The sequence below is a fragment of the Pituophis catenifer genome, unplaced genomic scaffold, assembly GCF_029215685.1.
Source record: "Pituophis catenifer annectens isolate HBS135680 unplaced genomic scaffold, rPitCat1.0.hap2 SCAF_3, whole genome shotgun sequence".
NCBI classification, from domain to species: Eukaryota; Metazoa; Chordata; class Lepidosauria; order Squamata; family Colubridae; genus Pituophis; species Pituophis catenifer.
In genome coordinates this window covers 180645338-180661975 of record NW_027256883.1, presented here as the reverse complement: position 1 = coordinate 180661975, position 16638 = coordinate 180645338, and the positions used below count along the sequence as shown (strand labels likewise).

At 37.2% G+C, this 16638-nt stretch overlaps 1 protein-coding gene across 5 annotated transcripts; it reads right to left on the bottom strand.

Moving 5' to 3' along the window:
• Nucleotides 1-2111: 2111 nt before the first annotated feature.
• TMEM183A (transmembrane protein 183A) lies at nt 2112-13360 on the bottom strand. 5 transcript variants are annotated; one of them, XM_070941606.1, is made up of 8 exons: nt 13175-13360; nt 13000-13089; nt 8873-9031; nt 8579-8738; nt 6553-6733; nt 4436-4510; nt 3520-3675; nt 2112-2363 (listed from the first exon to the last, which is right to left on the bottom strand). In XM_070941606.1, the coding sequence occupies exons 1-8, from the start codon at nt 13278-13280 to the stop codon at nt 2181-2183; spliced, it is 1110 nt and encodes a 369-aa protein (XP_070797707.1). In that variant the 5' UTR covers nt 13281-13360; the 3' UTR covers nt 2112-2180. The 5 variants fall into 5 exon arrangements, 3 of the variants coding, with proteins under 3 accessions (XP_070797707.1, XP_070797708.1, XP_070797709.1); XM_070941607.1 differs by having other exon boundaries at nt 3520-3666; XR_011600273.1 differs by lacking the exon at nt 2112-2363 and adding an exon at nt 5657-5756 and having other exon boundaries at nt 3585-3666.
• Between the last annotated feature and the right edge of the window lie 3278 nt (nt 13361-16638).

Sequence of the window (16638 nt, the reverse complement as noted above, 5' to 3'; positions counted from 1 at the left end):
AAATATACTAAATAATAATTAAACATCAATCTTTATTAATCTATTTTAAACATGAAAAGTCTAACCTATCCTAGCATACCTGTAAAATTCATACTTAAGGGAATCAGCACCATTGTTTTTCCTATACAGGTAGTCCTTGCTTAAGTGACTACAACTGGGACTAATAACTTGGTCATTAAGCAAAGCAGTTGGTAAATGAAATACTGTGATTGTGCTTAAAAGTTAAGCTTTTCTTTGCTTTACAGACCTACGGATGGATTAGTCATAAAGTTATTTTTTATCACTATTGTAACTGCAGTCTCTAAACTAGGCAATTTTTAAATAAGGACCACTTATATTCTGTGAAGATGTAATCAATGTCAACAATCTGAAAGTTCTTTGCCATAAATACATGATTGATGATGACAGTCTTTGGAACTAGTAAAACAAACACTTTTATAGGAGTGGAACATTGAAATTCTTTTGCATGTGGAAGTGAAATGGATATCTACCTATTGTGTGAATTGTGAATGTTACTAGCTACAAAGGAGGGGTGTGTGATTAGAATGTCCCGTATTGCACCAATCAGTTTCCAGAATCTTCACACTGAAATGAAACAGGCTGATGTGAGTATTTGGGGCTTGGTCACATCCATATCATCATGGCAACCTAGAGCTTCCAGTTCCAGACAATCTACTTCAAAAACTCACTGCCTGATGTTTATATAGGCCCTTTTGTGGTGAAAATGAACATTCCAGAGTTGGATCACTCTAAAATGGGCCAGCTTACACAGAATAAGAGTTGGAAGGAACCTTGGAAATCTTCTAGTCCAGCTCCCTGCTCTGGCAGGAAACCTATACCACTTCAGATGGTTGTCCAATGTCTTCTTCCAAACTTCTAGTATTGAGTGCCCACAACTTCTGGAGGCAAGTCGTCCCATTAATTAGTTGTTCTGTCAGGGAATTTCTTAGTTCTAGGTTCTCTCCTTGATTAGTTTCAATCCATTGCTTCCTGTTCTCCCTTCAGGTGCTTTGGAAAACAGGTTGACTTCCTCTTTTTTGTGGCAGCCCCTTAGATATTGCAACACTGCTACCATGTCACTCCTAGTTCTTCTTTTCATTAAACCAGACATACCCAATTCCTGCAACTGTTCATGTTTTAGCCTAATAATCTTTGTTGCTCTTCTCTGTACTCTTTTTAGAATTTCAACATCATCTTTATATCATGACAATCAAAACTGGATGCTATATTCCAAGTGTGGTCTTACCAAGATATTATAAAGTGATGTTAACACGTAATCTTGATTCTATCCCAGTTAATGCAGATTATGATTGTGTTGGCTTTTTTTGGCAGTTGCAGCAGCCTGCTGGCTCATATTTAAGTGATTGTCCACTCTGGCTCCAAGTTCCCTCTTGCAGTTACTAATATTGAGCAAGGTACCACCTATACTATACTTGTGCAATGTTTTTTCTTGGCTAAATGTTGAACCTTATTTTTTTCACCATTGAATATTGTTTTGTTAGCTAGGGCCCAGTGTTCAAGTCTGTCAAGATCCTTCTGTATGTTAAGCCTATCTTCTGGAGTGTTGGCTATTCCTGCCAGTTTGGTATTATCTGCAAAGTTCCCCATCTCATGTAAATCATTGATGAAGATATTGAAGAGTACTGGGCCTAAGACAGAGCCTTCAGGTACCCCATTGCATACCTCCCTCCATGTAGATGCACTTCCATTAACAACTATACGATGAGTACAGTTGGTCAGCCAGTTATGAATCCATCTGGTAGTGATACTGTCTTACCCACATTTTTTTATCTTATCAAGAAATAGGTTCTGGTCTACTTTATCAGATGCTGAATGAAGTCCAAGTATTTCTCTGGTCCACTAATTTTGTCACTTTGTCAAAGAATGCAGTAAGAGTTATCAGGCATGTTTGTTTTTGAGAAACCCATGTTGGCTTTTGGTTACACATTTCTACTGTGTTTTGTTATCAAAAAGCAAAAGGACAAATTTCATTAGCACCAAAATATTTGCAGATGAATTATTTTTCATGTAATAAAATGCTTTACAGAAGTTCTTTCTAATCTTATTAGCACAAATTATTTCCCAAGCGGTGATTAAACATATACACAGACTGGCTTATCAAATTTTGTTGTTTATGGAAATAGCACAGAATACAATTTATGATGTAAACTTGGGAGTCTTCAGATGTGTGAAGATGGAAACTGTGGATGCCACCAATCAAACAGATGCACACTGTGCACAGGGTCCATTACAACCTGCATTCCATGGTCAAATCTGGGTTTCTTGCCACTCCATACTGGAGAATCATGGAATACTAATTTCACTCTGTGGTGCCGCATGTCAGTGCTCACATTTATTGTGAACTGCAAAAGAAAAAAAAAAAGCTATTCAATAACTTGGATCACACAGGCTTCCTTAACTCCAAAATCAAATGGCATTTTATTCAATATTTTAAACTGATTTTGTCTGTAAATATTTTAAAAATAAACTATATCTTTGAGCAAGTCCTTCCAGGCAATATTTGCTTTTCCTGAAACTTTATACAGTAGTCTATAATAAAATCACATTGGTAGCCATTCCTTATTGGACTATACAATATAGTTTTCAAAGTTATATTTTTCTTATCTGTGCCTGCTTGAAGACTTTTCTATTTCAAAAATATAGGTAGTCCTATCTTAATGACCATTTGTTCAGGAATCATTCAAAGTTATGGCGGTGTTGAACAAATGATACTTATGCCCAATCTCTGAAGTTATGGGGGGCAGCAACGCTGTGATGTGTCATGTGATCAAAATTCAGGTACTTGCCAGTTTGCCCTCACTTACAACCACAAAAGTGCTTCAACTCCCCACCTGCCTGTCTCCCCACATCTCTATCCTTTTGGCTGCCCTATGCAGCAACACTCTGGGGGGCAGTAGCATTAGGGCTGAAAGAGAGGCATGGGGTCTTTGTCAGTCTCAGTCAGCTGCCACGGGCCTCTGGGCTTCTAGTTCAGCCTCAACACTACTGTGGAGCTGCCTTAAGCTCTGTTCTGCAGCCAGCCTCCTGGCAGGTTTCAAAACATCTCATAAGCCTTCCAACGCATTATGAGAATGAGCAAGCGGCCTTTGAGAAGAAATCCTAGCACTGCCAGAAGCTGCCTCACATAGGCCAAAGTGGGTGCTCATCAGCAGTTGAAGGAAGACAGTGAAGGTCAGCTGGGTGCAACAGGGCCTACGGAGCACTGGGTGGTAGAGCAGTTAAAGTGGAGACAGTTCACACAGGGCAGAAGTGTGAGATCTTTGTCTAATGACCACACAGTCCTCTCCTAATTGGGACTTATTGCTAAGCAGTGCATTGATATGATGTTTCTCTTAACAATCACTTTGTTTAGTGATGGAAATTCTGATCTCAAATAGAGCTATAATCTAGGAACTACCAGTACAATACTTCAAATTTAGAAACTATTTGGTCAAGATTAAGTGAACAAAATTCCTGATATAAAGACCAGAAAATTAGCAAAGAAATCACAACACTTACCAATGTAACTGTCATGCCCATTACTATAGGAATATATATAAAGTCGATAGTAGTTATCTGCAACAGACAGCAGTCTTGGTCAGGGTTCATATGGACATCTGCATACCGGACAGGTGGTTGAAGTGGTTTCAAACATTTATTCTTGAACTTGGGAGACTCAAAAGAAATATTTCACTCAGTTAACCAGAAACTGATTCCATTTCTACAAACTTTCAAATTACATGCTTGGAGAAGAGTTATGTACCAAATCAGGAGAATTTGTCTTTGAAGGATTAGGACTGACTTACATATGTTATATGTTTTTTGGAAAATAATGTGACATTTAATAGTTTTAATATAACAAATCTTGGCTATAATGGAATTGTTATATTTGTCTGAATATGGGCCTTTGCTTTTGCTATGGATATGATTTCAGATGCTAAGACTGTAGTCTGAATATGACACATAGTAGTTAGTAAGATTAACAGCACATTGAATTAATAGTAACAACCCTGATATACTTCAACTAAACTACAAACAATTTCTATCTATAGGAGTTACCTTTAGAGCGAATAAACCTATGGGAACTATTGCACTCAAATTTGATATTAACACCCCACCCCGCACAATAACAAATTTTATGCAGTTTATATTAGTTTCACTACATGCTATTTCATGCTGTTTTGTCTGTTATGAAAGTTTCTGGTGAGCAAGGAAAACGAACAGATTGGGCAGCAGTGCATTTTTACAAAATACTCCAAATTCCTCACTATTCCCCATTATGAACAGAATCTTTTTTGGACTGTAATCTAGACATGCATCTTGCCAAACAAGATGCACTCTGTTATATGCATAAGTATAACAAGGAGTTATACATACCGTGAGCTATTCTGAAATATGAAATTTTGACATTAATACAAATAGTTAGCTTTCATACCTGCCTTTGGAATTTGAAGCTGAATTCCCACAGTGAAGACTGCTGGTTAATCCTTTTAGACCAGAAGAGCAGGCACTAGTTGAGCAAAAGAGAAAGGGTTGTGGTCTGTGGACATAGTATTATACAGACATAAAGCAATAAAGCACTAGGCTTCCAACCTCTTTGGAATGAAGATCTTGGATTATTGAACATTAAAACAATCCAGTCTGGAGTTTCTATACTTGAACAAATCACTTTAAGGATAAAGTAAATAACATTGGCATCAATTTCAAAAAAGGATATCATTGTATTGTAACTGTGTACTTCCTCTTCTGAATATAAATAGATACATGGAAATAAAATGAAAGCTCTGTGGTTGAACGTAAACAAATATTTCCATAATTGAATCTAGAGATAATGATTTCAAAATATTGCTAAGAATCACTCATTATTTGCTTTATCAAGAAAAAAATCAAGAAACTACTGAAACCAGAATAGGGCAGATATTCCAGATTTTTATGGAGAAGATAACTATCATACAAGATGCCCATTCACAACTTTATTAGACATCCATTTGATTTGAAAAGTAACATATCACCTTTTATGACAAAAGCTGTTCTACAGTGAATATATCAATATAATCCAAGCTTAATCGTTTATCCTTTTATTGGTTTTACTATGATTTCTTTGTGTTGATTGTTGTGAGCCAGAGGTATTGGGAACTGAGTGGCATACAAGTTTAAATAAATTAATAAGCAGGGCAGATCTTGCTAACGTAACAACTAATAGAATATTCTTTTTTTAATCAAAAGTCTAGATATGCACAGCAATATTACTTTTTTTTCTACTATAGGAAAAAAAAGGAGTAAGCATCTCATCTTTATAAAGCAAATTATTACAGGTGTATACAACTAACCCTTATTTAGTGACCACAAGCAAAATGGTCACTAAGAGAAATTGCAACTATGCTTATAATCTTACTTCAGCTTTCCTTTGCTTTACAGACATGAGAAAGTTATAAATTCAAGGATTGGTCACAAAGTTACCTTTTTATTACTGTCATAACTGTGAATAGTTGCTAAATGAGGCAGTCACTAAAAAGGACTACCTGCATTAGATTCAGAGGGATGCGGCTAGTGGAATTAGCCCTCTTGTCTGTGAAACATGGAATATTAGTTAAAAGGAGGAAAGTAATTTAAGAATTTCCTAAAACATAGATAATCCACATGTCAGCTGTCCTACCCTTCAGATGTGTACCAACTGGTATGCTGCTCCAAACAGTGGATCTGTCTTTAAGGGCAACTTTTGCTGACACCACAACAGCTCCAGTGTCCCACAGAAGCTACACTGAGAAAAAGAAAGGGAAATTAAATAGGAAAAAGCTGGATTCAGTAACCAAAAAGAAAAATACCAGTCTCTTCCTACTTTGCATGCTCAATGTTTGTGGTGAACTCCACAAATGAGAGGAGATTCTAAATGAATAAAAACAAAGTCTAAGCATACAGGCTCTTTGACTATATAGTGTACAAAGATAGTGCCATGCACATATGGAAGATGTGCATTTCAACAATTGTAAGGAGCAACTGAATAATTTCATTGTTTTTGGAATGTAACCAAATTTGTAACTGTTACTGCAATACAGATTTTTTACATTTAATTTCCTTTTTTAATGCCAATTTTACCCACAAAAGGATATACAAATTGTTAGTATGATACTAACTGTGGACACCAAAGCCGTTGTGATGTGAAATTTACGATGCAAATCAATTTTTTTGTGCTGGATTGGGTGTCAACTAAACCCACCTTAATGAGCTGAATTTATTTTGTAATACACAGTTGTAAATTGCTTGATCCAGATGTTAAACGTCATTTATCTTATTGCTTAAAAAACTATCTCAAACATGAAACCAAAAATAATAAACTTATTTTAAGGTTCAACATTTTGATTTCTGTATTGGTAGAATAAACCTAAAACATTATTAACAAGCTTGTAGAGGTCTAAAAAACCACCCCTAGTCAAGACAACATCTGTCTAAAACATGTACTGGGAAGCGAACCCATTTGCATGCTTTTCACTAGCTTGAAAGAAACCTGCTAATACTCAGTGGAGTAATTCTTCTTCTCAAAGTGTTACTTACTTTTGAATTTTTTAGACTGCTTGGAGTAGCTTCCGGGATAGTTGGATTTCTGGCTATCCGGGAAACAAAAGGTCTATACGTATGGTATAAGGAACGAATTACACACGCACGAAGGCAGTGCATCTTTTCCATTGATTCTGGCTGTAAACGGATTGGGAGGGATGCACTCCTATTGTAATGCCTAAATAAGAAAAATTAAAATTGTAAGAATAAGTTATGGATGATACATGCTATGCGCTCTGAGATCATGCCACTGAAATCTGGAAGCATAAAGCTGACTTTGGTGGCATTTTTTTTTTAAAGTAAAGGATAGGAATAGAAGCAAGAGGCATTTGGGAAGCAAATTGTTTTAATTCTCACTTTTAACTGCCTCTCTCTGTGATGCTTATGAAATCATACTGTCAGTTACTATGGCACTGAAATTGCATTGACGGGGACTAAAGGCCTCCTGCCAACATTTCCAACCTTAATTCATCGAAAACAAAATAATAACAGTACAATTTAAGTAGTGCAGTTCCAACCTTGTATCATCCATCATTGTAAACTGCAGACCTCCAGAAAGTCAAGATGTAGCTTCTGAACTCTCATAGAAAAGAGATTAGGAAGCTACTCTGGTTGAATGCTCCAACTAGCATAATGCCTCTTCTCTAATCCCCATTAATCTATTTTTTATCAAATGCTTCAATTTTTTCTCTGTGAGCTGCATTCAGGCACTCTCATACAGGTTAAATAATATTTCTAGGCCATCTATATCCTACTAAAACTCTTATTCCCCTAACCTCTAATTAGGTGAAACAATTTTTGTACCAAGGTACCGCAAATGGACTAACAGAATGTGGCTGAACTCCAGAATCCACAATTTCCTTAAAATTGAAATCTGGCAAATTTAAAAACTATTTTATGACATAATACAAAATATCACAGCATATTTCCTCTAGTCAACTTTGTCAACTACTGATATTTGACTGTGCCATTTAGTTCAATTTTGAAGGTAGATATATCTCTGAATATTTTTCTGAATTGAGGCTCAGTCATTGAGGAATCTGATAAGGAAATAGTTCTGAAATAATGACCCAACAGATCACGGGTTGCCAGCTAAAGGTCTGATGTTAGGAATTACTGTGTTTACCTAAAAGAAAGGCTAGCTTGAATTCAATTTCCTGCTGAAGGATTAGAGAAGGAAAAAATTATAAAAACAGAAAAATTCCTGCATAATGCCCTTTCTTATCAATATAGCATTGCCCATTCTAATGGAAACCATTCCTGTAAATTTGTATTATATGCAAGGGAGGACATATGACTCATTTTCTATCATGCAATAGTCATTAATCTAAAACAATCTGTTTTAACTGATTCAAGGAAATCAATGCAATTACTTAAGTTATATAATGGAAGTTGATTTTGTAGCCACAGAAGTTCTACAAGCCCAAAGAACTGTAGCAATTATTAATTTACGAGCTCTCAAGTATCTTCCTATGAATCCCAGCAATTTCTCTTTGACAATAATTCAGTTTTGTTTTTATACCATATGTATATTTTGTAATCCATACTACCAATTATATATGCATATTTTATACAGCTATGCAGGCTTTGGATTCAAAGACAAAAAAGCACTTTAGAGTATCAGAATGTAAACACATTAGTTTTTCAAACAAGCAACCTTAAAGCAGTTGCAGTTTTCTGTGGTTGTGTGTTCCTTGGTTATGGAGTTGCAGACAGATGTTCCCCCACATGCTATGAGATACCTTTTTATATCAAATCTGAAGTGAGGCACAGCCGTAATATTTTGATGTATGTTAACTCTTACTGTTCTTATCAAAAAGAATATAAAAGAATCAGTGGACAGGTCTAGAAAATTGTATCTCAGAACCAAATACAACATTAAGTATTGAAACGTTGATCTTTTATACTCAAATTCACAGGCATGCTGTTCATAAGGCTGTCCACCACAAATAATCTATAAAAAGCCCCATAACTATTAAAATATATGCACAGTATAGAATAAAGATTCTACAAGCTGTCATACCTTCTATAAAGTCTGGTCCAGAATACAGCTGTACAAGTAACAATCCAGGCTCTTTTGCAAATTAGAGAAAAACTCACAGTGTCTTCTGGGCGTATATAGGATGCCAACATCAACCATATGTCAATTGGATATTCTTTGCCTACCACACTCTCGGAGCTTTCTGAAACAAAAAACAAGCAATATAACTGGACATGCTTCAAGAAGAAAGCAGCATGATTTTATTTGAAGAGATAAAAATATTTTATTGTTAGTGAAATTATGTTAAAAACTAACAGTTAAAATGATAGATCTTACCTTTATGCCTCTTGCTTTTCTTTTTTCTATCAGTCATGAAATATTCATCAGTGGTGAAATATTTAGAATCCATTTCATCGCCACTGTCATAGGACTCTGCCACAGATAGTATTTCATCAGTGGGTACAAAAGATGCTTCCAAACCACAGAGTGATTTCACTATAATCATAAATAAATGGAAGAATTTGAGATATAAGAATCAAGAGTGTAAAATAAATTCATGTTGATAATCCAAACCCCCAGAGAAAAAACAATTGGAAACATAGGAAGATCCAAGTCCAAATTCTTTTTGGGGCCAGTAGGCACAAAGAAAGGTGTTGAAGGTCATCCTGTCATTTTGATTGTCATGTGGGACAACATGCATTCCTTTATATGAAAGACAACCTGTTTGTCTATTATTACTCCATTCCTGTGGCGAGGAAACCTCCAGCTGCTTGAAATGGCTTGGTATCATGGCCTGCATTAAGAAACATGTGGTTAAGGTTCATTTAAGAAGGAAAGTTTCACAAGAGAGAGTGAAAGACTGAAAGTTACCCCAAGAACCAGACAAGTTAAGGAAGGGACATTAAAATAAGATGATTTGAACAAAAATTATAGAACAAGCATTGTTTTATAAGAAATATGAAGAAAAACTAGACAGATGAGGCTTGAGAAAAAGAGAGGTGATAAAGAATCTGAATTTTGGAGGAAAGCAGAGACAGGCTAATTAGAATGGGACCAAGGGAGTGTATTAGGAAAGGTAGCCAACAGACATTCTGGTAGAGGAAGTAAGAAAAAGGGCAGTGACCTGAAAACAAATATACTGAATAAATGGATAGTGGAGACATGCAGCTGGATAAAAGAGGATCAAGATGGATGTTAGACTAGGACAAGAAAAAAACTCAAATATAGTGATTTGCACTAGCTGAATTAGCAAGATACGGGGTAGGTGAAAAATCCTGAAAAACTAGTCCAAACATTTGGATATTATTTTTTCCTATATTAAGATTATGGTAGACTTTCATTTTTTATAGTGACCTACAGTGGTCAAGACTCCCAACATTATTAACCTAAGGATTTTGTTTTGTTTGGCCACTACAATTGTAAAATCAACTTTTTTTTTTAAGACGATGTTGAGGACTCACTTAGAGATTTAGCTCTTTCTCTAAAGTTATGACTCTTTTCTTTCAATAATTATCCTGTCTAATCATCAAACTTATTTTAAGCTTATTTTTCTGTTTTATACAAAAAATCCATAAGGATTTCCACTCAGCAATAAATGTAGATATTATCTTTTCTCTAATCAAACAAGTCAATTTGGTCACCTCAGCAAGTTCCATTATCTTCTCCAATCATTCCTCCATTGTAAGTATTGCCAAATCTTTCTATCTTTGTACATACAATACTCTCACTGCGATTATCATATACAAAAACAAAGTTCCATGATTGTTCCCCAGCTGTTTGTCCATCAATCCCAAAAGGAAAACCTCTGGTCAAATGGATGGGATATACAGTTATTTTAAAATCAGGAAAAATTACAAGGAAATTAAAATTGAAGCAAATATTATTCTATTTTCATCTTGTTCTCTGTTCTGAAGACTTTACAAGTGGTGCAATCATCAATAAACCAATTAGAAATATAAATAAAACAGCATAGGCACTCATGCCTCCCTTAGGAGAAAATTTATTAATTGAGGCTGTCACAGAAAAAGACCAATACCCTTCCCATGGTATTGCCGCAAGACCCACCTGTGGAACCACAAACATGATTTCCCTAGCTAGGTTAAATGATTTTGAGGAAAGCGAGTACTTAGACTCAGACGCTGGCTCTGACTTTGAAGAAAAAGCTCCAGCAAAACCTGTGGAATGTCAACCTCAGGAGACACAAAGCTAAGAATCACATGAGGCTGATAAAGAACAGCACCTAGACAGCTGGAACAGTTAGATGATGTATGACTTCCCAGCTTCTGCACCCCAGTAAGTTGAGAGGAGAGCAGAGCTATTTTATGAGGCTCCTTGCCAAGCAAAGGAGTACATTTCTTGATTAGTGACAGTTGGCTATTGCCTGATTTAAGAAACAGCCCTAACTCATTTTCCTTTGCTGGAAAAAAAATGTCTGATCTCTGGCTTTTGGGTGGCAATTTGTGTGGATGCTACCTGGATGACAACCCTGATCTGGTTCTCAGAACCTTGGATTAATTTTCGACTTTTTCTGTTTGCTTTTGTTAAAAAACTATTCAGGTAAGTGTCTCTTAAAGATTCTGTTTCAGTTTGCAAGCTTTGACTTCTACCTGTTTGTTCTTGAGTAGAAAGTGAACTACTACAGCAAGTATGTGTGAGTCAGTACCCTGTTTCCTCCAAAATAAGACATCCCCTGATAATAAGCCCAATCGGGCTTTTGAGCACATAGCAATAAGACCAAGCACCTATTTCAGGGTTCAAAAAAAATATAAGACAGGGTCTTATTTTTGAGGAAACACGGTATTTCAATCCAGAAGCAAGAGATCCTAAGCCATTTTTAGGCTAATGTTAATGCATTCACTATTAAATGACATTTTTGTTTTCTCTGTTATTTTAGGAACTTCTCTCAAGCAAATATTCTTGCTCATTTATCCTTGAAAATTAAGTGCTATCATGATACAAAAAAAATGTTGCTGATAGTTTAGAAGGTGAACTGTTTACACATCTATGTTCATAAAATTAAAAGAGCTTAGAGAGTTGAATATAGCTCATAGGTAGACAATAAGAAAAAATGTGAAAACATATTTCTATAAGGGAAAAACATGGAAATTCATTGTTAAAAGTCAAATGTTCATGTTGTAATTAAACACATATTGTTTATTTCACTTTCTTTAAACGGAAACAATTTGTCTTATAAGACCTATTGATAAATGTTTATCATTATTCCCTGAGAACAGGGAAATACACCTCCATCCTTCATATAAATGTTACTAGGAAAATGGATAAAAGGGACAAGATCAATTTAGACTAATATAGACTCTTAAACTATTTCTGGATAGTGGCAGTGAGTTCTTAAAACATACCCTTGCATAAGCTTTTATTTGACTACTAAGATAGAATTGATTGTCAAATTTGTAATCTAAATATGTTTAAACAGTTCTGTGCTGAATGTTTCAGACTATTTTTTTAGATTAGAAGATACAAATAAACACTCAAGAATTTGTAATTTCAGGCTGTAATGCCTTTCTCATTTTGATTTTATTTGCTACAGCTATCCAATTAAGAGACATATTAAAAATACTAATTTGAATAAATTTATGTAGAACTATTGTTAATCAAGTTCTCTATTCAATTTATATCTTGCTTTCAACGTATATCCTATATGAATTTGAATACATTCAGTCCTGAAAGAGTTTGAAAGTTTGAAAAAAAAAACAGGAAACATCTACTTAACATCTGACAGGCGGTTGTGATATACTTGCCATATAGAAGACTTGCATAAAACAAATATGACTAACGAGACAGAAAAAAATAAACATCAATTAAAATGCTAAAAACATAACACAGAAAAGTTTGCAAGCATACTATCGAAAGTGATTTTGTTGTCATAGAAAATAAGACACTGCCTGACGGTGTTCCAGAGAAGCTATAGGCCCAGGGGTGAAATCCAGCAGGTTCTGGAAAACCGGTAGCGGAAATTTTGAGTAGTTCAGAGAACCGGCAAATACCACCTCTGGCTGGCCTCAGAGTGGGGTGGGAATGGGGATTTTGCAATATCCTTCCCCCAGGAGTGGGGAGGGAATGGGGATTTTGCAATATTCATCCCCCAGGAGTGGGGAGGGAATGGGGATTTTGCAGTATCCTTCCCGTCACGCCCACCAAGCCACGCCCACAGAACCGGTAGTAAAAAAATTTGGATTTTATCACTGTATAGGACTGTTCACAAATATCGCAAAACGTATTTTTAAAAAAGATCGAAGTGTAATTGATTTTACTGTTGGACCACCTCTGGTAGCCTTGGGTTTCCAGGTGTCACTTGAGCCACAAATTCACCTGTCCTGTCATGGAATGTCACCGTAGTTCCTTTATGCTTCAGAATGCTACTATATAAACCCAGAAAACCCGAGTCCAGGTGTAGGAACAGGTGTAAAGTTTAACCCCCCGTGAGCATTTTCGGCCAAACTCACCTTCCTGTTGCACCGCATTGGCCACAGCCTTTTTGACGCGTCCAGATTTCACTACAGCAGGATCCGAATTTGCATAGTCGGCCACGGTCACTGCGGAAAGAAAGCGACTGTTCAGGGCAGCTGATCAGGGGACAATGGCCGCCATCGGACACGACGCCGAGGCCTCGCTACTCACTCCGCTCCAAGCAGACGTCTTCGGCCCGAAACTTGAGGCGCTTTCGAGCCCCGCGTTTGCGCATGGCGGCCTGAGGTGCCACTACCGGACGGTCTCGGGGTGCCATTTTGTCAGAGATGGCCGAAGGGCTGAGCCTACCGAGTCGGCTTCGCGCAGCTCCTCAGCCATCCCGGCCCTACCGGCATAGTGACCTGCCGACAGAGCAATTCTCGCGGTACCCAGAAACACCTCGGCTCGGAGAAGGACAGGACGAGCTGACTGCGCCCACAGGAGGCGTCATTAGTTTGAGACGGGAAGCGGATCCGCGGTCGGGCGTGGCGGAGCGGCTCTTGTCTCCCGGCTTCGAGGCGGCCTCGGATTATTTTGAATTTTCTCAGAGACGGTGTTCGTTTTCAGCTATAGCAGAAAACTTTAAAAACTTTATTAAATAAAACTTTATTACTTTAAGACTTGTGGACTTCAACTCCCAGAATTCCAGCTTTGCTGGCTGAGGAATTCTGGGAGTTGAAGTCCACAAGTCTTAAAATGGCCAAGATTGGAGACCCCTGAGCTATAGTGGCAGTGGGTGGCATTCTATTTTTTCCCCGGCATGGGTGGTCTCTTTCCGATAGGATTTGTTTTCCATTCTCGGCCTTGAATTTTCTTACCCGAAGAATGGCATGGCAGGTAGCATACTTGTTCAACTTGTGTCGTGAATAAACACTCCCTCCCCCGTCGTTTTTTAACATTTTTTTAAAAGAAAGAAGCGAGAAAGGTAATTTCGGCTGGAAGGGGGGGATTAATTGGACACAGCAGTGCACAGAACAGCATTATAGTACTGTAATGGTCGTAGGCGCCACAGTCCATCCTTAGGCGTACTCGTTTTTTCCTCATTTCATTTTCCTGCCTTGCCACAAAGGAAACTGTTCTGCAAACCAGAGAAAAAACATTTCCTCTGGAAATCAGGGAAAAGATAGGATGGACAAGTGGTGAAATCCATTTTTTTTACCGGTTCTGTGGGCGTGGCTTGGTGGGCGTGGCAGGGGAAGGATACTGCAAAATCCCCATTCCCTCCCCACTCCAGGGGAAGGAAGGATACTGCAAAATCTCCATTCTCTTCCCACTCCAGGGGAAGGATACTGCAAAATACCCATTCCCACCCCACTCTGGGGCCAGCCAGAGGTGGTATTTGCCGGTTCTCTGAACTACTCAAAATTTCTGCTACCTATTCTCCAAACTGCTCAAAATTTCCCCTCCCGGTTCTCCAGAACCTGTCAGAACCTGCTGGATTTTACCCCTGATGGACAACCTAATTAAAAGTGAATCTCCATTGAGCTCCCAAAGACTGAGAAATAATCATCTAATACCTGTAGGACATGTTCAATTCCTTCCCCTTGGTTTCCTCTTGCCAAGCTCAAGAATACAGTATTAATTCTACAATAATTTCTCTCTCCATAATTTCAAGCAGAACGCATCAGATTAATTTCTTTTTGTTCCTGGCTGCACAGATAGAATGTGCTTTATATTAAAGCATGTCCTAGCAGAAGCCTCCAAGTGTGTTATTTATCCTAGTAAACTTAGCTGCAGATACTTCTGGACAAGAAAATCGTTCAGACTCAGTTCTTCATCTCTTTTATGTAATAGCTGAAGTTTATTTCTTCCATTTGAACTGGTTTTGTAGATGTAATTTTTTAGCTAAGCCATCTTAACTATGAATTTAGAGAGCCTAAAACAGCAAAACCCAGATTTATCCTAAATGGCACCAAAAAGCTCAGATTGCCTGGATTTTTGTTAGCTGTAGTTTTGGCTAATAGACACACACACACACACACACACACACACAAAATGCACATTTTATACAGGTTTTGGGCAGTTAATCAAGATTAGGATTTCTGTGTAATTTAATATGCATACATTATAAAACTATGTTCATTCAGTACAATACATAAAACCCTAGTTTACTTAACCCAATTACCTGAATTTATAGAAATATTGAATCGTAAACTACTCATAGTGGTTGAGTTTCCAGAAGACCTTAGGATAAAAAAAAGGTTTCCCCTTTCCAGTTGTCACTGATTCAAGGGGGCATTGCTCATCTTGGATCTCAGCCAAGGGAGCCTGCATTGTCTGAGAGATGATTCCACCATCATGAAAGTATGGCATGCAGTAACCTTCCTGTCAGCGGTACCTATTTATCTTCTTGCATTTGCATGCTTTCAAAATGCTAGGTTGGCAGGAGTTGAGGGTGATTAATAGGAGTTCATCCCATCATGCAGCACTTGAATCTGGGCTGTCTGCTTTCCAGCTGACAAGCATAGCATCTAATTGCTGAGCTATTGCACCGCCCCTAGGCTAAAATGCAATTGGGTACTTCGTACTTCAATATGTTGTATGTGTTATATATTCATAAAACATAGTAAATTGATTGGGCATGCAGAACACTCTAAATTGGGTCCCCAGCCCCCAGGCTAAGGCCCACTACTGGGCCTTGAGCAGTTTGGAACCGGGCTACGGGAATGGCAGGCAAGTCCATGCGCACGCATCCCCACTTGTGCGAGCTGTGGATGAGCGCATGTATGCACGTTTTATTTGCATGAGTGGTGGGAGCATGTGCCTGCTGGTCATGCAAATGGAGTTGTTTGGCTGCGCTTGCCCACCACTTGCACAGAACCATTCCCCTCCCCACCACTGGTCTGCAAAGCCAGAAAGGTTGGGGAACTCTGCTCTAAATCATAAATTAATCACTGAGCTGCATCATACTGGGGTAAAGGTAGCCAGCCTTATTTTAGCCTAGTATAATTGTGTCATTTCAGCCAACAGTAAAAATGCCTTATCTTTATGATTTAATCTACAACATTTAGTCAAAACTGTTTATATTCTGTTTTACTAGCAGTCAAAATGTAATTATAGGCCTAACTGTAAAAACAATTTAAAAATAAGTCAACTTATAAATGATGGTGTACCTAATGAAGTACCTTCAATGTTTTATTCCCATTAATTTTTATTGAATTTCATATTAGGTTTAGTTATAAATAAAATTGTTCTGTTTAGATGGCTTGATGTACAAACTCTCATGGTATAGTTAATGTATGTATTTTGCATCAATACACTTAGAAGTGGTGGTACAAGGCAGAAAAACTTGAATAGAGGTCAGTTTTTTAAAACAGCAGATATGCTTACTGTAGCAGATCTTGTGGCATATTATTGGAAGGAAGCTTATTATAGAAAAAGCTTAAGTGGCTTATTACTGAATAAGCTTATTACAGAATTAATTCTGAATTAAATTAATTAAAATTCAGAATTTAAATTAATAAAAAATCAGAATTTAAATTAATTAAAATTCAGAATTTAATTAAAATTCTGAACTATAAATTCAGAATTAAAATAGAATAATCTTATGTAGTTTAATACAAGAAGGAAGCTTACTACAGAAAGACGCTTGTAAAAATAGGACTGCTTCAGGGGATCTTGGAGGATGTCAATAT

Bases quoted from the DNA above. Each gene is read 5' to 3' on its own strand.
- TMEM183A (XM_070941606.1), bottom strand. From the start codon at position 13,280: ATGGCACCCCGAGACCGTCCGGTAGTGGCACCTCAGGCCGCCATGCGC. The intron at 8,739-8,872 runs GTAAGATCTATC...TTTTTGTTTCAG, and splicing joins GAAAAGCAAGAGGCATAAAG to AAAGCTCCGAGAGTGTGGTA. The intron at 4,511-6,552 runs GTAAGTAACACT...TTGCTCAACTAG, and splicing joins GCAGTCTAAAAAATTCAAAA to TGCCTGCTCTTCTGGTCTAA.